The sequence below is a fragment of the Ambystoma mexicanum genome, chromosome 1p (genome assembly GCF_040938575.1).
Source record: "Ambystoma mexicanum isolate Mex_15411 chromosome 1p, UKY_AmexF1_1, whole genome shotgun sequence".
NCBI lineage: Eukaryota > Metazoa > Chordata > Amphibia > Caudata > Ambystomatidae > Ambystoma > Ambystoma mexicanum.
Genome location: NC_090921.1, coordinates 293,705,343 through 293,728,346, shown reverse-complemented (window position 1 = coordinate 293,728,346; position 23,004 = coordinate 293,705,343). Strand labels below are relative to the sequence as shown.

Here is a 23,004-nt window from a genome sequence, read left to right as displayed (position 1 = left end):
CCAAAGGGCTCCCAGTAGCACTGCACAAAAAGGTGCTGCGTGCTACAAAGTAAATTACAGATGCCTTAGTAAATATGGAGGAAAACATGACTCCATAAAATAAAGTCCAAAAGTAATGAACAAGGGTTCCCATATACAAAGCAAAAGATTGAGTGAATGGGAAAAGGCTCCCACTCACCCGGGAGACGGATCAAAAACCCCAGGTGCCCAGCACAATGTTCTGGGGGTCTGACAAGAGAGTGAGATGTGGCATAGAAATGAAAAATCTACCTAACAGCTAGGCTCCGGCAACAGTCATCATGTTTCCCAGCAAACTCTTACCTCTCCATTTAAACCCCGGAAACATGAAACACTGATGTGAGCAGTTGCACCGCTCCTGAAAAGCATGGCTTGCTATTAATGCAACGATTTAAGAGAATATTCCCCCCACATCATAATTTTACAATATGTGAACCCCATTTCTTTCAGTCAATGGGCCCCTCGGTATGTGCAATTCCATGAAAGAGCAGCACTGTGTTCTGTGAGCAGCAGGCCAGCTCTGCGCGCCGTTCTTACCCCTCATGTCCAGGCTGGAGGCCCGCTGGCTGCTCTCAAACTTCCACTTCTTGATTTTGAAGTAAGGGCTGGCTCCCTCCAGGCTGGCGTGGCGTCGGAGCCGGGTGAAGAACTGCAGCACGGCCCCCTTGTTCGGGGACGGGGTGGTATCACTGACTGTTCCACTGCCGCCTTTCCTTCCAAGAGCCTTGAGCTGCGCGGGAAAGGAATAGACACGTGTTCAGCAAAGCGCCGCGTGAGAAGGACACGTGCTCCAGTCAGACGAGTGGCGGTTGGAGAGAGGTGGGGGGCGGGGGTGGGGAAGAGTGGCGTGGCCGAGAGAATGGGTGTAGGGAGAAAGGGTATGTAGCGGGGTGAGGGGGTAGAAGAAAGGGTGGAGTGAAAGATAGGGGGAAAGAATAGAGAGAAGGATGAAAAGGGGACCTTTTTGTTTTTTGAGGTGTAGTTTTGGTTTGATACGTGGTGGGGAAGTAGGTGATGGGGTAAGTCGTGGCGTGATGAGAAAGACGAAGTGAGGCTGGGTGTGAAGCATGGGGGTGTGGAGAAGGGGAGGGGGAGGCAGGGAATGAGGCGAGTTGGGGAGAACAGAGGATACAGAGGAAAGGTGAAGAGATGGTATATAAGAGTTGCACGCCTGCTGGAAGCGCCTCGAGGCACTCACTGCCTCTTCAGCGGCCCTGATTTCTCCGCATTGAGAGTACATCTCCTCATATCTGCTTTGAGAGAACATCCCCTCATATCTGCTTTGAGAGAACATCCCCTCATCTCTGCTTTGAGAGAACATCCACTCATCTCTGCTTTGAGAGAACATCCCCTCATCTCTGCATTGAGAGAACATCCCCTCATCTCTGCATTGAGAGTACATCCCCTCATCTCTGCATTGAGAGAACATCCCCTCATCTCTGCCTTGAGAGAACATCCACTCATCTCTGCATTGAAAGAACATCCCTTAATCTCTGCATTGAGAGTACATCCCCTCATCTCTGCATTGAGAGTACATCCCCTCATCTCTGCTTTGAGATAACACCCCCTCATCTCTGCATTGAGAGTAAATCCCCTCATCTCTGCTTTGAGAGAACATCCCCTCATCTCTGCATTGAGAGGACATCCCCTCATCTCTGCATTGAGAGAACATCCGCTCATCTCTGCATTGAGAGTACATTCCCTCATCTCTGCATTGAGAGAACATCCACTCATCTCTGCCTTGAGAGAACATCAACTCATCTCTGCCTTGAGAGAACATCCACTCATCTCTGCCTTGAGAGAACATCCACTCATCTCTACATTCAAAGAACATCCCTTCATTTCTGCATTGAGAGTACATCCCCTCATCTCTGCATTGAGAGTACATCCCCTCATCTCTGCTTTGAGAGAACATCCCCTCATCTCTGCATTGAGTGTACATCCCCTCATCTCTGCATTGAGAGAACATCCACTCAAACAGTACAAATCAAGGACGCGCCTCATTAGTGAAGAATTGATTAGTGGAGCTTCCCAACACCCCCACACCATGCCTGCATGCATCTAGAGATTAGGCATAATGTGTGCGTTTGAGCTATGCTATGCTGGCTCTGACGTCACTGTTCTTACCCGTTACCTCTTACCTGTTCTTGCCACAACAAAAGAGGAATCATTTCATACAGCATTTGTAGGCCTAACTGTATGGGTTGCCATTACTATAAATGCCAGGGTTCACTATCATCAGTGACTGTGACTGGTGAGCGCCCTACGAAACTATTGCATTGGTGTACAAACAGGAGAGAGATGTAATGTGAGGCAGCGAACACAGCTTGTAAGTGCCGTTTCTTTTTTTAACCCACCCCTTGACCTCATATGGCCATGCTAATCTCCATGGCCATTCACACCCACAACTTCCCCTCCACACCTAAAAAACACCATCTCTGAGCTAGCTCCAACACGCTGGAACTTTGTGTTGTGCAGAGCCTGGCAGTGTTATTTTCAAGCAGTCTTCCGAGAGTTGTGCTAATTGCTGTTGTAAATGAGAAGCTGGTGTAGTAAAAATGTATTAACCAAATTTGTCTTCAGCCTTGTTACTATTCAATATTTATTTCTCAAATCTGGACTTCCATACCATACATATGCAGATGCAGATGACATCCAAGGTTAGGGGTGCCGACACCGCTTTGGGTAGCCCTATCCGCTGCCTCGATGAAATTGAGCATTTGATGCGAGATAGTGGGTTACAGTTGAACCCCTAACAAAACTCAGGTTATCCTTCTGGGTTCAGTTAGCCAACTACGTGTGTTACTAACATGAAAAACCTAGGTTTTTAATAGCAACAGATCTGGATATAAATACCCAAAAAAACAAGTTAACCGCGTAAGTGCCAGGCTATTATTTAAGTCTATGCTAAAAGGACGAGCATACTCATCCTTGGCACTTCAGTTAATGAAAGTATCCTTTTACGAACTCTGTTTCCTTTGAGGACTTAATCCATACGTGAAGAAACGTCATTCTCAATTCCAAATGAGATTAAAGTCTTTACTTGGGAATTCTCGATTATCAACTTGCCCGATGCAGAAAATTCAAAATTATGCAGAGCATCCGATTTCGAATTTTAACTAAATTGGACGGACTCCCTGTGACAGTCGCTTCACTGGTCCCACGTGAAAAGTAGACTCATCTTTAAAGTTCTTTGTCTAATCTTTATCAAGTAGCTACATGGTCTAAAAATAAATGAAAGAAGAAGAGCATGGTTTTTACAACCACGAGGACAAAAAGGTCTAAAATATTCATACTCCATGAGGGGGAAATATTAACGCAAGTTAATTTGTACGACTATCTGGGCCTGTGCGTTATTGTAAATGAGGAAGGATAGCCCAGGGGCAATGTCTTTGTCATGGATGCAAGACAACACAGCGCCACACAGCTTCGAATCCCGATCCTGCGCTTAGAATCCACAACGCTGGAATTAAGCGCGTTATAAATGAACAACTACATAAATCAATAGTCTTTGGAAACAGCAAATAACGAAATCAGGGATCACTCCCAATAGATATAGGGCCTCATTACACGGTAGGCGGTAGGGATTTAACGTTACCGGTAACGTAATACCGGTAACGTTAAATCCCCATGCCAATCACGACCTGGCTCACCGCTATTAGCGGCACCGCGTGCGCGAGACCCTCCATCCCGTAAATAACGCCATGCCGCTAATAGCACACCATCACAAGGCGAGCGGACATGGTAATAGCGGCATGGTAAAGGCCCCCAAACCTCTTACCGCCATGATGCTAATACCGGCATCGCGCACCACCCGTTAATAGAACTGAGCATTTTTCCCACCTGCCACAGGTGGACACAATCAGCACAGGTGGAGGCAATGGACACTGTGGCAGCTCAAAAGGAGCACACCACACCCCTTCCCACACCAAGATGGTTCCAATACTGGCAGCATTACATGGCCTAGAGGACCTCATTGCATTGCTGCTGCTACAACAACAGGCTGCACAAAGGAGACGCAGGAGGAGGAGGAGGGCCAGACAGGCACAGCAAGCACCACCGCGCCACCTATTCATACCACAGAGGCACCCACCAATTCCCAGGATCAGAGCCAGTCCATTCAACCTAACACCTGAGCAGATACACACCCTGTACCGTCTGGACCGGGACACCATCACCAGCATCGTGGACATGATACACGACGACATTGTGAGCCTCATAGACATCAGAACTGCCATCCCCCCTCTACTGAAGGTGGTGCCAGTGCTCCACTTCCTGGCCACAGGAACCTACCAGCATACAGTGGGGCAGATGCATGGCATCTCCCAACCAGTATTCTCACGCACACTGAACCAGGTACTCGATGCCCTCCTGAAGCATGCACCCGAACACATATCCATGCCACGGACTGCCCAGGAGATTGCAAACACCAAAGTTGGCTTCTATACACTGGCAGGCATTCCAAGTTGCATTGGGGCCATCGACTGTACACATGTGGAATTGGTTGTACCACATCACAATGAATTAGTGTATCGAAACAGGAAGCAATTCCACTCAATCAATGTCCAAATGGTATGTGACGCAAACAATATAATCACACATTGCTGTGCCAGATTTCCCGGATCTACCCATGATTCCATGGTCCTGCGGAACTCAACTATCCCCCGCTACATGGAGCGACAAACGGCACAACTTTCGTGGCTACTTGGTGAGTAGCAGGGCAAGCACATGGCAGTGTGATTGGGGGGGGTAGAGAGATCCTCCAACTGGGTGTGCATGGGGGGGTAGAGAGATCCTCCAACTGGGTGTGCATGGGGGGGTAGAGAGATCCTCCAACTGGGTGTGCATGGGGGGGTAGAGAGATCCTCCAACTGGGTGTGCATGTGGGGGGGTAGAGAGATCCTCCAACTGGGTGTGCATGGGGGGTAGAGAGATCCTCCAACTGGGTGTGCATGGGGGGGGTAGAGAGATCCTCCAACTGTGTGTGCATGGGGGGGTAGAGAGATCCTCCAACTGGGTGTGCATGGGGGGGTAGAGAGATCCTCCAACTGGGTGTGCATGGGGGGTAGAGAGATCCTCCAACTGGGTGTGCATGGGGGGGTAGAGAGATCCTACAACTGGGTGTGCATGGGGGGGTAGAGAGATCCTCCAACTGGGTGTGCATGGGGGGGTAGAGAGATCCTACAACCGGGTGTGCATGTGGGGGGTAGAGAGATCCTCCAACTGGGTGTGCATGGGGAGGGGGGGTAGAGAGATCCTCCAACTGGGTGTGGCCTGTAGTCCGTTGCACAAATGCACATACAGATGTACGCTAATGGGCATCTGTGAGTGCAGCAACGTACTTGGGATGAACGGACATGCAAGTGTATGGCACACGACACAGTTTCCAATCCAAACCCATTGACATTAAAGATCAATCCTCATCCACATTGCACAACACTCCACGCCATGGAATGCACATATGACATCCATGACATCAACATAGTCATGCAGCATTCCTACAGCACAACATCAACAATGCATTGTGCCCTTGGATGCATGCATTGGGCCCCCCCTAGCCATGGCAATGCACCACGAACACATGGCACCACTGAGGCGTTGCCTCTCAGCATGGCAAGATCAATGTCGGAAGCACTGTACACCACCAGTGTGGTACCAAATCTGCCTGGCCACAGGGACACCAATTACCTGGCCTCACCCAGGCCATGGGAATTACTGTAGGAGGCATCAATGGGGCATGTCTACTTGCATGCTTGTGCTCACCTCTGCACAAAGCAGTCACACAGACCATATTCATTGATGCAGTTGAATGTGCACATGATTCTCAATGATAGGTCAAAGTATGTGACATGAGCAGGCCACATATGTGCCGAAAAGTAACAGGAACCCATTCCTCCCCCCATATAGGTGATGCCGGCTATCCCCTGAAGAGGTGGCTCCTCACACCTGTACGGAACCCACGGAACAGGCATGAAGAAGAATACAATCGTGCCCATACCCGTACCCGCCTTGTCATTGAGCAGACTTTTGGACTTCTGAAGTCACGGTTTAGGTGCATAAGCAGATCTGGTGGCGCACTCCTATATGGCCATGAGAAGGTGGCAAAGATCACCACGGCATGTGTCATGCTGCACAATATGTGTATGAGACGGAATGTGCCACTGCCCCCTGAGGTTGAAATGGAGGCACCTGATGAGGATGATGATGGGGATGAGGATGGAGGTGAAGGGGATGCAGGTCATGCAAGAGGGGATTGCCGGGAGGGACGAGCTGTGAGACAGCATTTGATCAACCAATTGTTCTGAGTTACATGTAGACATACTGTCACCTGTATATGGCTGGTGGGGCACTGGTGTGGTTTGTTAGCTCACAATGGACCTTGGCGTCAATAAATTGATCATACACAATGAAGGAGTCCAGGCCTGTGTTTTGCTCAAACAACTGTGTATTAATGAACAGAAACAGAAAAATGTGCAACTCCCCATCCATCCCGCCACCCTTACAACTGTCCCATCACACCCTTCCCCCCGCACCCCACAACTGTCCCATCACACCCTTCCCCCCACCCCCCACAACTGTCCCATCACACCCTTCCCCCCACCCCCACAACTGTCCCTCATAAGTCTTCAACAATGCATGTGTTCTGGCATGCACTGAGGTCAATGGACGTTCACGCCCTATTGTTCATTACCAGGGCCAGCATTTGGGGGCTGGCTGGAGGTGCGCCTGGTGGTGCGTGAAGACCGTCTCAGTGGACTCGTCTGCCGCGAACTGCAGGTTGAAGAGGTGGCAGACTGTCCTTGTGTAAATTGGCGCTCCATTGCATCTGCGATGCGGGTCAGCACCTCCCGGACGCGTGTTAGCTCGCCACACAGCCTGTCCGTGCAGGACTCCATCCCCTCCCTGGAGTGCCTGGATGTCTCAGCGAGGTCAGCCCTGAGACGGGCAACCTCCTCCACATGTTGACCGACAAGCACTGTTAGAGCCTGCTGGCGCTGGATGACGGTGGCCAGGTCAAGGGCAGTGGCGGCCTGTGGTGGTGTGTCTGCTGCGCATCCGGATGCCTGCCGGTCTGCAGATGCCGCCTCTGGGGGGCTACTGAAGGCCGCTAATGACTCGTCAGCAGTGACGTGTGCGCCAGGTGTGTGGGCGGGGGATTGCTCTGGGGTTACAGCAGGGCTTGGGGTGTGCATGGGCAGATCTAGATCCGTGGGCTCATCCACGTCGGACAATGGGCCAATTGCTGCAGCCTCCCCTACCGAACTGGCTGCAGCTGAGGGTGGACCCTCGGTGGCGGGGATTTGGGGGGGGAGTGGACCTCTGGAGCCGGGGCAGTAGGGTGTTGCTTGGCACTGGCAGTGGCGCGCAGGTCTTGTTGTGGAGGCTGCAATCGGGGCCTTGGCCCTTTTCCCCTGGATGTCATTGGGGCATCCTCGCTGGGCTGTGGCCTTCGCTTCTTTTGCACAGGGGGTGCCTGGGTAGCTCCCTCGCTGTCTGAATGCGACCCTGTCGGGGACAAGAAGGGGGATGTCATTGGTTATGGTCGCATTTACTCAATGCAGGCTACATCATGATTACTTTTGGGCCCATTTCAAAATCATTGTGGAGGATGCAGGTGAGGTGTCATTTCAGTGCCTCATCCATGCAGTGTTGTGTGTGGCACTTGGCTCTGTTGATGTTGATGTATGCATGTGTGGGTGCTGGGCCAAACATGCAGTGATCCCTGGCTGACATTTGTGGGGACCTGTACATTCACATTGCATGCTTGCATCAGTGCACTTACCTCCATCAGATGTGTCTTGCACGCCGCGCTCCATCCTTCCGACACCCTCAATGCATTCTACCCCGATGAGGTTTGCACAAGTCTCTTCCTATTCCTTCAACTTGATGGGAGACCCTGATCCTTCAGCAGTGGCAGTTTTGTGATTCTCGGACAGGATCATCCTGACCCTGAGTCTCAGGTCGTCCCATCTTTTTCGGCAGTCGCGTACGGTGCGCGTGCTGCTGCCAACGGCACTCACTCTGGTTGACACTTCCTCCCAGATGACCTTGTTCTTTAGGAGGGTCTCCCTCTGCATGTCATTAGCAAAGACCACTCCTGCATTGTCTGCTAATGTCTGAGTTAGCATGACTAACTCCTCAGTGGAGAACTTCTCCTTTCGCTGTGTTTTTAAAGATGGCCGCCGCGCTCTTTCCCGTTCCTGTGCGATGACGCTATTTCCGGTTCCGCTTTTTAGCGGTCACCGCTAATAGTGGTCACCGCTTTTTAGCGGTCACCGCTAATAGCGGACTCCGATATTTGCATGCTGCGCAAGGGCGGAGGTGCTATCTGCACCTTCGGGGAGGCCGGTAAGGGACTTTTTGGTCACTTTAGCGGCATGGCGGTAGGTTCATTAACGACGTGGCGCAATGCTCCTGTCCGCGTACTCGTAATGTTACGCTATTAGCGCCCTCTTGCGAGGGCGGACACGTTAATTGCGCCATGCCGCAAATTTACGATTTTTAGCGCACAACGTGTAATGAGGCCCATAGTGGAGCAATTGCCAGTCGCTGACGCACATGGGAACAGGGCCATTAGTGTTACGTTGGAAGCATACATGCTCCAGGTACAACAGGCAGCTCTATATGGCTCAGAACTGGGGCTCAGACTAATTAGGACGCTCTATCGTGGAGAACAGATTCCTCAAGAGGACCCTGGGTTTGCCTGGTAGTATTCCGAATATTCCTTTGTTCGTGGAAGCAAATCTTCCACTTATCAATCACTCGATCAAATTGAAACCCTCATTCTATTGGGCATTGGTGCGGAGTTCTGCTTACTTAGTAAAATGCCTTGAGGGATCTCCTGTCCCAGCAGCGCAGAGGCACTGTACTGTGGGGCAAATATATCAGAGAACAACTCTTCCAAAAACTGGCTTGGAGCCTTAAAAAAAATTGGACTAGGAGCCTTTTGGATAAACCCGGATACGATTAATTCGTCTTCCAAATGCCTATTACAACTCTGCTGTAGTTGAAGCACTGCCGATTAAAATACCCAGCTCCCCCACCTTAAGGTGAACAGGAAATCCCAATCAGGATCCGAAAGGTTCCTTGATGTACTGAGGCCTAAATTCCAGAGAGCGCTTTATTGGCAGAGGGTCTGCATTAATTGGGAGTCTCAGACAAATTGAGCTCTTGCAGGTTCGGAATAGGGCGCGATCTACATTTTTTGCTCATGTGTCTTTTATAGATCAATCTTAGGAAATGCTAGCTCAAGCCCAGGTTTTTAGAATCGGGTATAAGAAACATTATCGATGCTATGATGTGCTGCTATATATCCGAGGTGGAATGGCTGGTCTTCTCTGTAGCGCTGCATTTACATAAAGCTTGAGTACAAAGGCAATATGCACTGAAGAATGCGTAGTAAATATCGACCCTTAGGTATCGGCAGCGTTGTAGGCAGGATACTAAGAGGATGAAAAGATTGTCATGGGGATGCTACCCCCTTATAAGAAGCACCCATGTGTGGCACCGTGCCCTTGGGAGTGAGACAGGCTTTTTGAAATCTGTTTCAATAGTGAGATTTCTTTTTTTTTTTAATGCAATTTAAACTGTGACCCTGCGGTTCCATATATTGCGTTGGCCTTCGTGATAATTATCTGATCGTTTTCACAAAAATTAGGACCGAACTTGGTACTCATTTATCGACCTCGGAAGGATGAAAGGCTGATTTGGCCTTGCCGGGATTTGAACCTGCGAACTGCAGATCACGCTCAGATTGCAGCAGCAAGCGCTCAACCCGCTGAGCTATCTTAGCGGGAATGATGCAATCGTATTTTGAAATACATAACTCTGCTATGTTTCATCACTGTTAAGTCCTGCCATTCCTCGCCCTCAGTGGGTCTCGGCTCTTGGTAACTTCTAAATCTCAGTTTAAAGCCGAGGGTGACTGCAGAGGTTCGGTTGCCGCACCTCGGCTTTTGAATTCTCGCAAAGTCAATATGCAGAAAGTTTTTATTTTGGCCCATCTTAAAACCCTTTAAATGTGACTCTTCTGCTAATCCATGTCCATCTTATTTTTGTAGAATGCCTTTGCATGTTTTATTCTGTAGCGCAGTCGCACCGTCTCGCGGTTTAGTCTGTTTGTGGTAATTACACATTCTAATTAGATATCAGATGTATAACAATATGCGTCTCCTCACATTTCTTCCTTGGAATAAGACCTGTTAAAAACAAGCCCAGGCAAAGCCAATCGTTTTGGTTTGTGTGTAGGAATTAGATAGGCATTGTCTGGGCATGGATATCATACCAGGTGCTGGCACCATTTCATACCTTTTGCCAGTTTATCACCATTATGACAGTTCCTGGCTCCCACGCCTACACAAAAGCTCAAACTGCTGCCTAGGCCAAGGCTTGCTAAAAAGGTGACCCAACATCTCAGACACTGCCCCACAAGACGCTCACACAAACACACACACAATGGGGAAACGTGCTCATTAACCGGGTAGAGGCTTGCCCAGCGCCCTGTCTCTTATCTTGGCAACATCTGGCCAGAAGCTTTGTCAGCAAGGCCTTTTTACCAAGTGTTAGTTACACGCAGACCAATTGTAGAAAGCTAAATGAAACGCAAGGAGCCAGGTAAGCAAACACATGTATTCTGACAATAAACAAACTGTCAATATGGGTATATGAATGGAAAATAATATAATGTATATAGAGAGATTCCAAAGGCGTCCGGTAATGTAGAAGGTAACCAACGGGGCATGGTTCCAAAGTGCCGGTGCGTGCAGGTAGAAATTGGCAAAGTATGGACATTCAAAATGTAGGGCTTTGAAATGGTTGCAAATGAAACCCGGCTGCCACTGACCGGCCCACCAACCGTCCCCGTTGTTGAAGGGCTTGGTCCTCTGAGTGAAGCATGTTGTGGCTCACAGTGGTAAACCGCTCCCATGAACTGTGGGGATCAGACTCCCCGCAGCGTGGAGGTCCTGGAATTCAGAGATCATGCCAATGGCTGCAGCCCGTGGAAGAACTCCTGGGAACAGATTGGCTTTTTTGAAAGGCACAAAGGATTCTGGGGCAGGACATGAGGACGCTGCTTTGGCTCGAACAGTATCTACTGGACAACACCAACAGGGTCAGTCTCCTTCCTCAGGTGGAACACTGGAGCTTGCCTCAATACACAACCCTCCTCCTCCTCCATATCATATGAGCATGGATGCAGAATTTGCCCACTCTAACAGTGTACTGTGCGTGTCAAATTGCACAGGTGTCTGTAAATGTAAGCAACAAATACAGCTTTAACGAGAAACACAGACAGTAAACTGAGTCCGCAAAGCAATTGGGAATTTCCACAAGAAAAAGAGCAATTCTCAACTCATTGCTCTGGGAAGCCATGTATACATCAGCACCCTGTAGCCTAACAGTTCATCCACGGGAGGAGATCTAACACCCTTCTAATGCTTCCTGCATCTGCTAAGAGGAGAAGAGGGGGGAGAAAAGGAAGAGAGAAGAGAGAAGACGTGTGGAGAAGGAGGAAAAGGAGGGAGACGGAAAAAGAGGGAGACGGAAAAGGAAAAGGAGCGAGAAGGAAAGGGAGAGCGAGGGAGAGGAGAAGGAAAGGGGGGAAGGAAAGGGAGGGAGAAGGAAAGGGAGGGAGAAGGAAAAGGGGGAGAAGGAAAAGGGGGGAGAAGGAAAAGGGGGGAGAAAGAAAAGGAGAGAAAAGGAAAAGGATGGAAAAGGAGGGGAAGGAGAAGGAAAATGAGTGAGAAGGAGAAGGAAAAGGAGCGAGAAGGAAAATGAGTGAGAAGGAGAAGGAAAAGGAGCGAGAAGGAAAGGGAGAGCGAGGGAGAGGAGAAGGAAAGGGGGGAAGGAAAGGGAGGGAGAAGGAAAGGGAGGGAGAAGGAAAAGGGGGAGAAGGAAAAGGAGGGAGAAAGAAAAGGAAGGAAAAGGATGGAAAAGGAAAAGGAGGGGAAGGAGAAGGAAAAGGAGTGAGAAGGAGAAGGAAAAGGAGCGAGAAGGAAAGGGAGAGCGAGGGAGAGGAGAAGGAAAGGGGGGGAAGGAAAGGGAGGGAGAAGGAAAGGGAGGGAGAAGGAAAGGGAAGGAGAAGGAAAGGGAAGGAGAAGGAAAAGGGGAAAAGGAAAAAGGGGAAAGGAAAAGGAGGGTGAAGGAAAAGGAGGGTAAGGAGAAGGAAAAGGAGGGAGAAGGAGAAGGAGGGAGAAGGAAAAGGAGGGAAAAGGAAAAGGAGGGAGAAGGAAAAGGAGGGAGGAGAATGAGGGAGAAGGAAAAGGAGGGTGAAGGAAAAGGAGGGAAAAGGAAGGAGAAAGAGGGAGAAGGAAAAGGAGGGAGAAGGAAAAGGAGGGAGAAGGAAAAGGAGGGAGGAGAATGAGGGAGAAGGAAAAGGAGGTAGACGGAAAAGGAGCTAGAAGGAAAAGGAGCGAGAAGGAAAGGGAGCGAGAAGGAAAGGGAGCGAGAAGGAAAGGGAGCGAGAAGGAAAAGGAGGGAGAAGGTAAAGGAAAAGGAGGGAAAAGGAGGGAGAAGGAGGGAGAAGGAGAAGGAAAAGGAGGGAGAAGGAAAAGGAGGGAGGAGAAGGAGGGAGAAGGAAAAGGAGGAAGACGGAAAAGGAAAAGGAAGGAGACGGAAAAGGAAAAGGAGGGAGACGGAAAAGGAGCTAGAAGGAAAAGGAGCGAGAAGGAAAAGGAGCGAGAAGGAAAAGGAGCGAGAAGGAAAGGGAGCGAGAAGGAAAGGGAGACGGAGAAGGAAAGGGAGACGGAGAAGGAAAGGGAGACGGAGAAGGAAAGGGAGACGGAGAAGGAAAGGGAGCGAGAAGGAAAGGGAGCGAGAAGGAAAAGGAGACGGAGAAGGAAAAGGAGGGAGATGGAGAAGGAAAAGGAGGGAGACGGAGAAAAGGAAGGGGATGGAGAAGGAAAAGGAGGGAGACGGAGAAGGAAAAGGAGGGAGACAGAAGGAAAAGGAGGGAGAAGGAGAGAGACAGAAGGAAAAGGAGGGAGAAGGAGAAGGAAAAGGAGGGAGAAGGAGAAGGACGAGGAGGGAGAAAGAGAAGGACAAGGAGGGAGAAAGAGAAGGACAAGGAGGGCGAAGCGAAAGGAGGGAGAAAGGAAAGGAGGGAGAAGAAGAAGGAAAAGGAGAGAGAAGGAGAAGGAAAAGGAGGGCGAAGAAGGAGAAGGAAAAGGAAGGAGAAAAAAGGAAAAGGAGAGAGGAAAAGGAGAAGGAGAGAGAAGAAAAAGGGGAGAGAAGGAAAAGGAGGGAGAAGGAGAAGGAGAGAGAAGGAGACGGAGGGCGGAGGAAAAGGAAGGCGTTGGAAAAGGAAGGCAAAGGATATTCTAAATCAACATCAGCGCTGCCCATGCTCTTTATTGTGTAAACTGTTATGGGGACATATGGGAGACCTGCCGTTCACCTCAAGAGTTGCTGTTTGTCGGCTCACTGCCTTCTGCACAATGCAGAGACTCTGTATGGGTTGCATTTTGGCTACTGGTCTACAGATGTATGTACAGTCTATAGGTGCCAAATAAATGCTACACATGTTGCCTAGGAAATTAAATTGCAGGACACTCCTTCACTCTAAGATATACTTCTGATAGGACAGACCCAGAACAGATGCTTGCATCAGTGGGTTAAATGCGAGGGAGGGTGGTGGTCGGGGCTTGAGAACATACAAGGCCGTTTAGCCATTCCCTGCACTGCCAGGGAATTCATTATAATGGGCACAAATGATCTACAAAACATAAAGCTTCTCCCACAAAGGATTCGGCATCGTTTTGAGAGCACCATCATAACCATTGCTTTCAGGGTGACAACTAGTACAGATGGGATGCACCAGTCCCCAAGTTTACCATGATTAACCGTGAGAATGTCGGGGAATTTTACTTGGGAGAAAATTGCTAGTAACAATGTGGAGTAGTGTACAGCCAATGCCACTGGGCATCCCATGGCACGATTCAAAAGTTCAAAAATGTTGAGCCCATCATGAGGAATAGAGATCCTCATGATAAGGACATCCTACGGCAAGAACTTCTCCCAATGCGGCCATCCAGTGCGGGATCACCTTTCCAAGATACAGAAATTAAAGAAAATATCTGCCTGAGGGGTTTCAATTCAAACATTCGAAATGTCACTACATTGTCAATACTCCGCCTTAAAGTGAAAATGGAGTCTAAAATAACACCCATATTCCTGTCCTACTCGACCGGGGCGGGTAAGCCCCCAATGTTTTGTCTCCCAGTCAGTAGTTCTTCCAGACCCTAAGGGAGAACCTTCAATTTAGTGGGATTTAATTTGAAACTTTTGGTCCTGTGTTCGACACGAATGTAGAGACATCTGCGCCACCTCATTCCAGAGCAGAATCTGCATACATGTGACAGGGTCATGGATCCGACCCTGCGAGGGGGTGGGGGGGCGGAGGGTTGGGGACCTCCACAACCTGGGGTAGGCTCTCTATCAGTGTACTGCAAGAGCAGGACCCGAGGGACCCCAGCCCCTAGCTCCCCAGAGTGTCTGAATACATGCCGGGCTATTGACACCGCGGTCGCCATCTCTGCACATAGAAACCTTTGTCCTATTGTGTAATTTCAGAACCTTCTCCAAGAAGCCATCAGGATGAGAGCAGCCCCAGAATCAGGAGAAACAGGAGAGAACAGGAAACCCAGTCGACAGAGTGCAGAGAGTGAGAGACGAGGAGGTGGTGGCGGGAGAGAAGAGTGGAGAGGCGGAGGCGTCAGCCATCAGGAGATGTGCGATAAGAAAGATTAGGCCCAGGAGGGTAAGAGGTAGATAAGGTCACAGCCGTTAGGCCCCCTTAGCGAGAGGGATAGGCCCAGACAGCAGGGGTACCGTATAATAGCCAAGTCTGGGATAGGGCGGTGGGAGCACCCTTGGAGGTAGAGGTAAGGAGTGCAGAACACCCCTAGTCAGGGATCACCCAAGTGATTGCATATACCCATTTCTTTCAAATAACAACAATTTGATAAAATGAGTAATTGTCATGAGTTTATTGGAGCAAAATGTGACAAGGTAAAACAGTTCAAAAGAGTGGATTAAGTTAGCTGGGAGGTAAAGTCAGGCGGGCGGTAGCCTGAGGTCATAAGAAGGCATGGCAACAGCCTGCAACCGTTTCTCCAGAAAGGATGTTAGCCACAACAATGCAAGGTCCTGAAACCCATGTGGTGGAAACAACTCAAGAGGATCTGCCAGGTGATGATGTGGCAAGCCACACACAGTTCCAATCATAGTGGCACCACACAAAGCCTTAATCCACCATCACTTTGATGCCTTCCACCTCTTCCATGATCCCAAACTCTGTACATCTCCTCAGCCTGAAGCCTAAATGAAAATGATTCAGCAGGAGTCTCTGCAAATGTCTGTAATTGCGGTGTAGTGCCCGCACAAGGTAATTCCTGCCAAGGGCAGGAGGGAAACCGGTCTAAACCTAGCAGGACAAGTCTGACCAGTGATGGCTTCAGTAGGGGTGCAACCCATGGAGGGGTCCCCCCAGTTCTAGGACCGAACAGGCTTTTCCCTGGTCTCAGAATAGTAGCATCTCTGCCCGTCAAGCCGGATGCTCCTCTTAAGTCCAGATGGTTCCATTGGCTGTAATACTCCGTCTGCATTTGCGACACTGCCAGTTTTTCCCTTTGTTCTGCCTCCTTCATGCCCCAATGGGGATGCCAGTCCTAATCATGTTGCCATTGCAACATGTTCTTCAGCGCCAAACGCCAGTATGTTCCATTTCCATTTCATTGCTGGGTGCAGCTGCAGACTCAATGCTGATCTCTTCACAGCTGCAGCTCCTGGAGCCCCTTCTGGTGCCACAACTAGATGCCAGATGCTGTAAACTTGCCAACACTCTGGGCTTTGCTTCAGGGTTCTCCCATCTGCGGGCACCTGCCTCCAACAGCATTGTTCTGCGGACCCGCTACTCCTCCTCCATATGTCGCTGATTTCAAAGGAGCTTTCTCAGAATATCGCACCGGATTTCAAGCCACCTTTTTGCTCATTTTCGTAACGAATACTTCTGTTGTTGCCAATAAGTAAGGGGAGTGCAAATGGCAAACTACACCCCTGCGCGGCCACAGACTGTCGCACATCAGTGCTCAGTCACATGTCAGGGGAGTGGTTTCACACCACTGACCCCCTGTTGCCCCTCAGTGGGAAAGTAGGCAAGCTCTCCCTGGGCAACCGTGGCATTGCAGATTCTTTGTGACAAATGAAGTGTGCGTTTATTATTTAGTACACACCAGCAAAAAGTACCCGTTCTCTGAACGGGTTCTGTAGAGAGACATGACAAACCTCATCAATTGGTGAAAATCAATGATCCTTTAGGTCGCTCTTCCGATTCGCTTATCGCTTGATGCGCTTTGCACTCTGAAGTAAACTGCACTGAGAATGCACATGTGTGGCTGGCTGACATACACTGGAGCAGACGTTGGGTTGTGGGGGTCAGCCGAAATATGGTGTGCTGCTGCATACTGGGACATTCTGTGCTCTCTTCCCACTGATCGCATCACCCGGTATTGTACGTTTTTAACGAGTAAAAACGTCTGCAAGCATCAAAAGTCCGAAAATGCATACCACCAAAGGTTCAAACACCAAAAGTTCAAACCTTTGGTGGTATGCATTTAAGGTAGGTAAAAAAAAAATAGAAAAAAAAAAAACAGGGCTGCGGGGGTGTCCCCCGCAAACACCCCACTCACTACTCTTTACAGTATAGTGAGAGGGGGTTGTTGGGGACATTTATTTCGCATTGGATATGTACAAACCTTTTGTGGTGCGTACATTTCCCATGCAAACCTTTCCGTCGCGGGAAAACCAGCTGCAGTTGGATCACGCAAATCCCATCACCCTGGTGGTGCAGTTCATTGCGGTGTAAATATCTTGGAAACTGTGCATCCTAGGGCTTTGAAACATGGTTTTCGAGGTGTTCTTAGTGTCGAGACAGGCAACTATCTCATGTGTGAAGGTGCCGAAATCCAAGGAAAGGGGTGGGGTGTCCAAAGTAATGTCTGGAGGGTCCAAACAGGAAACTATGCAAAGTTTGGTGCAGATTGGTGGGTACGACGTTCATTCATCACCCGTTTTTTTATTGTGTTACTTTTTGCCTAAATGTTTTGTCAAAAGAAAAATCAGAAAACATGGGGGTGGAGGGAGATTGCATATAAGGGACAGGGTGGGGTGGGGTGGGGTATAGGGAATAGATAATGAGAGGGGGGAATTGAGGCACCCACCCCCCAGATAAAAAAAAAGATTAGATCTTTTTCAGCAAAAGTATTTTGGGCGATGAATGAACACAGAAATGATTGGTGAAAGGGTGTGGAATTGTATAAGGAACACTGCTTCACCAAGCCACAAACAAATTTCTACTTTTGCTGAAATCCAGGATACAGGGTGGGGTGTCCAAAGTCTTCCTGGACAAAATCAGCAAGATTCGCCAGCACATAGACGTTCCCTCTGAATCCACAGTCCCACCTCATGTGCCTCCTCGTGAAAACTCCACACCCTGGACAACATTCAAGACACTCTCGACAGAGGACCTGGTAGGAACCCTGTCTGCCCTCAAAGCCACATCGTATACAGATGACATCCTCCCAGAATCCATCCTCACGACCCTCCGCGCAGAAGCTCTCCTTCCCTACCTGGAGATCATCAACCGCTCCCTAACTCAAGGCACCTTCCCATCAACTCTAAAAACAGGCCAAATCCTCCCTCTACTAAAGAAACTAATTCTGGATCCCACACCCTAGGTAACTATTGCCACAGCACCTATCTTCCCTTCCTAGGTAAGATCATTGAGAAAGCGGTAGCCGCACACCATCATCAACAATCTCCTCCAAACCTACCAATCCGGATTCAGCTGCAGCACGCAGGCAGCAACAATACAGGTGGTCGACGACACCCTCAACATCCTTGACGACGGCCACCCGTGCTTCCTGGTGATACTCAAACTCTCGGCCGCTTTCGACAAGGTAGACCACCAGGCGCTTACAGACACCCTACATCAGTGCATGAGGATCGGCAACCTTGTACTAAGCTGGATGAAGTCCTATATAGCCAACATCAAGCAGTTTGTTCAGATGAACTCCGCTAGATCGCCAATGCTTCCCGTTACCTGTGCAGTCTCGTAGGGTTCCATCCTCTCCCCAGTGATGTGCAATCTATACATGGAGCTGCTCGGAGCCCTCCTAGTCACACACAACATCCACCAGTACACCGACGACACACAGCTATATCTCAAGATCGAATCCATCAAGGACGTCCATAGGCTCAAAACCTGCCTCTCACTGATCCAGTCTTGGATGTCCAGTGCATACTTGAAGCTCAACCCCTCCAAGACCGAATTCCTACTCATCACCAATAATACTGAACACCCAGACATACAGACCTGACTATTTCACACCCAAGCTCATCTCCTGCGCCAAGTCCCTCAAGTTCAACATCAACAAACCCCTCTCCTTCAAGACACACATAGCTAATAAATCTGAAACAGCTTGGTATAAGCTCTCCCCCCTATGAAAAGTCAAAGCCCTTTCTCCCACCAGACAGCTTTAAATCCACCATTCAAGCACTGGTCCTGTCCCACCCGGATGGGGTCAATGAACTCCTCGAAGGCCTCCCGTCACCCCCCCTTGCTTCCCAGAGAAGTGTCCTACACGCAGCTGCACACCTCATCAAGGGTCTACACAGATAAGACCACATCACCCCAGCCCTCATCGACCTTCACTGGCTTCTGCTGCATGCATGAATCACTTTCAAGTCCTGCTGCATCATCTATATGGCAGTCGCCCTGAAGTCACCCAGCTACATCACATAGAAACTCAGCATCTCCAGCGGACAGCGCACCACCAGAAGCCAGGACGATTGCAGGCTTGAAATCCGCTGCTGCAAAAAGGAAAGGACCAGAAAACAAGTCGTCTGAGCCTATACCCCAAGACTATGGAACCTCCTCCCTGTCGGCATTAGACTTGCTCCTACAATTCAGAAAAGAACTCAAGACCCACCTCTTCAAGGAGTCTCTCCTCCACAACACCTAGGCCATCACGTTGTCCTTCGTGCCACCTGGCTCACTAGAGACCACCTGCCCCTCTTCTCCCTGCCACCTGGTACAGCAGCACCCCTCTGTGCCCCTCTGAATCCTGCCCAAACCGCCGCGCCGTATATCTGTTCTTTTGGTACCACTGAAAAGCGCTCTGCTATGCATATGCAATGTTGTACACCTCTGCAAAAGCACCCCATTTTGTATCTGTATTGGTGTATAGTTCTGTGAAGCACTCCATTGCTTCTCGAAGCTAAGTTTGCACTAAATAAATAACACAATAATAATAAATGGCAAGTAGCCAGTATTGTCCAGAATGGCCGAATAGGCAACTTCGCATAATTTGGTGCAGACTGGTGAAACAGTGTTGATTTGTATAAGGAACAACGCTTTGCCATGCCACAAACAAACCCACAAATGTTCACTTTTATATAGATAGATGATTAGGACTCAAGTATGGTTATATGGAATAATCTCACACGCGCAGGAACATAGTGCTCGATAGTAATGATCTGCAACCAGGTTAGAAGGGTCCATGGCACAGCTAGGCTGCTGGGATATACAGAAACAAACAATAACAGGACTCACAAGAACAGAAAATAGTTGCTCCTAGCCATAGCAAGAGTTTAAACATCGTCTTGAGAAACCAAGGCTTTGTTGATGCAGGGCCAACACTGGCAGACAGACCTGATCTGCCCAGGATAACTTATTCTACTCTTTGAAAATGCAAGTCAAACTGGTACAACCACACGCCCTCCTAAACCACAGGTGGCGGACACATTTGTGAACCAGAGGGAAGAATGTCAATCAATTTCCAGAGCGGCAAAGCAGTTGATGAACTGGATGCCTCAACCCACCCTTTGTGAGTCAGCACCATGAGCATGTAGAATCGGCCTCCACTTTAAAGCCATCTCGTCGCCACTGTACTTTGTTTTCTTGAATGGCTCAGTCTGGTGTTGGTCCCAGTCTGCCCATCACACCTGTATTATTGGCAAACACATTCCAGGAACGATGCATGACATCATGATGCACACTCAACATATCCCCCCTACCTTTGGTGAGCAAATGGTTTCTATTTTCACAAGACACGGAAAGCTTCAAAGAGAGAACCAGTTTGAATGCAAGAAGGGATTTGCGAGATGACGGGAGTAGAGAGGACTAGTCTTTAGTGGAGGAAGGAACACGGATTTGATGAGGGAGGAAACCATTCTAGTTTGATATAGGGGGGAGAAAGAGAAACATGCCTGCTACTTACCGACATGCCATCTTCAGAGTGGGTGGAGGTCCCAGGACTGACCTCCAGGAAGCTTGTGTCCACAGTGGAGTTAAAGGTGTCACCAGGAAGGGCAGAGCTGGGGCTCATAGAGTGACTTGTGAGGGCAGTCTGAGGTAGAGAGCTTACTGGGGGCTGTAAGAAAAAGGGGTCAGTTAGTCATCTGATGGGGGAGGTGGGTCTCCAAGCAGCACATCTACTGTTATACACAATTATGGGTGTGACTATTTCACTCCAGGGAACAGATTATAAATAGTCCTATCCTCCCACCCAGATTACATTCTGATCCTCCTGCAGAGATCACAAAATGCTGCAGTAACTCCTACGAAGGCTAAAAATATGGAAATGCATCACCCCCAGCCCTTGGAGCCTGCACAGTCTTCCTGTTAAAACTGATGACTCAATTCAGAAATTATAAATTACTCACCATAGTGACTAACATACTCCTAGTCCATAGTCTCCTTTCCTCCATACTGTATGGGTGTCCCTCGCTAGGGACGGGAGATGGAACCTTTTCATCAGAAAAACTCTTCTTCCCCTTTAAATTTAGAGGCGTGCAGGGGCGAGGCCCGGGAGTACGTGCTCCCTTGACTCCACACACCGGCGCCACTCCTCAGTCCCCCTTGACGTGTCGACAATATCACCATTACCTAATGACACTAGTTTTTATTAGGGGATGGGTGATGGAATGTATGGAGGAAAGTGGACTATGGACTAGTAGTACATTAGTCACTACAGTGAGTAACTTATAATTACTCCTATGTCCCGTCCCCTTTCCTCCATACTGTATGGGCGATTACAACTGAATGTAGCACCAGGGTGGAGAGGAGACCCTGCTTAAGAAAACAAGTTCCTTACTACTGCCTGCCCAAATGCTGCATCTGACCTGGAGATGGCATCCAAACAGTAGCGCTTGCAGAAGGCCGAAGGGGTGGCCCAACTTGCCGGCCTGCTAATAATCTGCCACGGGACGTGCCCCTGGGACGCGATTGCCCTGGCCCTGATCGCGTGGGAATGCATATTTGCCAGAAGTGGTTTGTGCCACCCCTCGATAGGCCTCCTTACTGGCTGAAACCAGACACCTTGCTATGGAAGCCTTAGAGGCCTGATATCCTAGCCTTGACCACTGAAGGTGACCAAGAGAGCCCCCGATTCGCAGAAGCTCCAGGTCGAATTTTAGAGCATGCCTAACATCTAGGCAGTGCAGTACCTCGGGGTGTGCGAAGAAGGTAGGTTGCACTATCTCTTCATTTAGGTGGAACAAAAAGACTACTTTAGGCAAGAACGCGGAGTGCGATCTGGGGGCTAACATGTCCCTAAAAAAATGTAGTGTAGGGCTCCAAAGCCACCAGATCTTGAATCTGGCTGACCCGGCGTGCTTACGCAAGACCCACCAAAGGGCCGTCTTAATGGTGACCAGCCTGCTGTCCACGGATGCCATTTGCTCAAAGGGTTTATGCGCCATGGCGCCCCACACTATGTTGCGATCCCACACTGGTTGTGGCTTCTTGGAGGTGGGTAGAGCCTGGAGAGGCCCGCCAAAGTCCTTTAAACTCTGGGTTGGAGGATGAGAAAACCTCCTCCTCTGAGTTCCGGTAGGCTCCAAGGCCACCGGATAGGTGCGGCCTGTGTCTATTTGACCCCTGAGTGTGCGAGGTGTGCAGAGAAGAATAATATGTCATCCAGTATGCCTGTGGGAGGATCGACTTCCTTGGCCCAGTGGCAAAACCCAGTCCACTAGCTTTTGTACTGGTTCCCAGTAGCATGGCTCCTAGCACCCTGTCTGTATGATGTATAGGTTAGCCTGCGACAGACGCAGATGTTTTAATGTGAACTGTTCAGGAACCAAGCTGGAAGAGCTAACTCCTGCTGAGAGGAGTGGATGACCGTGCCCCCGAGCCTCTTGCCACTGAGCGGTAGGTAGGCCTTGAGAGCCAGCCAGATGGCCTTCCACTCCAGCCAATTGATATGGGCCACTTGTTCCTGAAGGGACCAAACTCAGTGGACGCTGTGGTAAGTCTGTGGTGATGGTACCTGCGGTGCTAGCTGACAGAATGGTCTGCCTATCCTCTGGTTGCTTCTGTGCTCCAACAGAACAGGTTCTGGTGGAGAAATAGAGGAATGCTGACGAGATCTGCATGGGAACCCTGCTCCTGATTCCATAAGGCTGCGAAGTGCATCTGCACTCTCCTCGTTTTCAGCCTTGTGTAAGGCCATGTCAGAAGAAATGATACCTGGAAGGCATGCTTAGGCCACCTCTCTGCTGAGAAAATGACTTGTGGCCCTCTTGATGGGTGCGTTCATGTCCTCAGAGAGAAACTCTCTCGGATCCCAGATGAGACCCAGGAACGCCAGGCTCTGCGTTGGCTCCAGCTGCGATTTCTTGAGATTGTCGGAGACTCCCAATTCGTGTGTAGCGTATTCATGAGGGCCGCCTCAGGTGATACCGTCCTGATGAGCCAATCGTCTAGGTATGGATATACATGGTGACCATGGACCCTGAGAAGGGTGGCCACTGCATTCCTAAACCTGGTAAAGATCCTGGGGGCTGGATTGAGGCAAAGGGTAGAACTTTGTAGTCGGAATGAAAGCCCAGGATCGTGGAGCTCAGGAAGGGCCGAGGGGCTGCCAAATCAGGATGTGTAGGTATGCGTCCTTCAGATCCAGGTAGCACGTCCAGTCTCCCTTG

At 49.6% G+C, this 23,004-nt stretch overlaps 1 protein-coding gene across 5 annotated transcripts in view; it reads right to left on the bottom strand.

Moving 5' to 3' along the window:
* Positions 1-23,004, bottom strand: part of CBARP (CACN subunit beta associated regulatory protein) — a 200,992-nt gene that overhangs the window by 35,591 nt on the left and 142,397 nt on the right. For all 5 annotated transcript variants that reach the window (XM_069647211.1, XM_069647220.1, XM_069647205.1 and 2 more), the window contains exons 7-8: positions 20,298-20,450; positions 556-748 (exon numbers count right to left, since the gene is read on the bottom strand). In XM_069647211.1, coding sequence (XP_069503312.1) covers positions 556-748; positions 20,298-20,450 — 346 coding nt within the window. The remainder of the gene's footprint in view (positions 1-555; positions 749-20,297; positions 20,451-23,004) is intronic.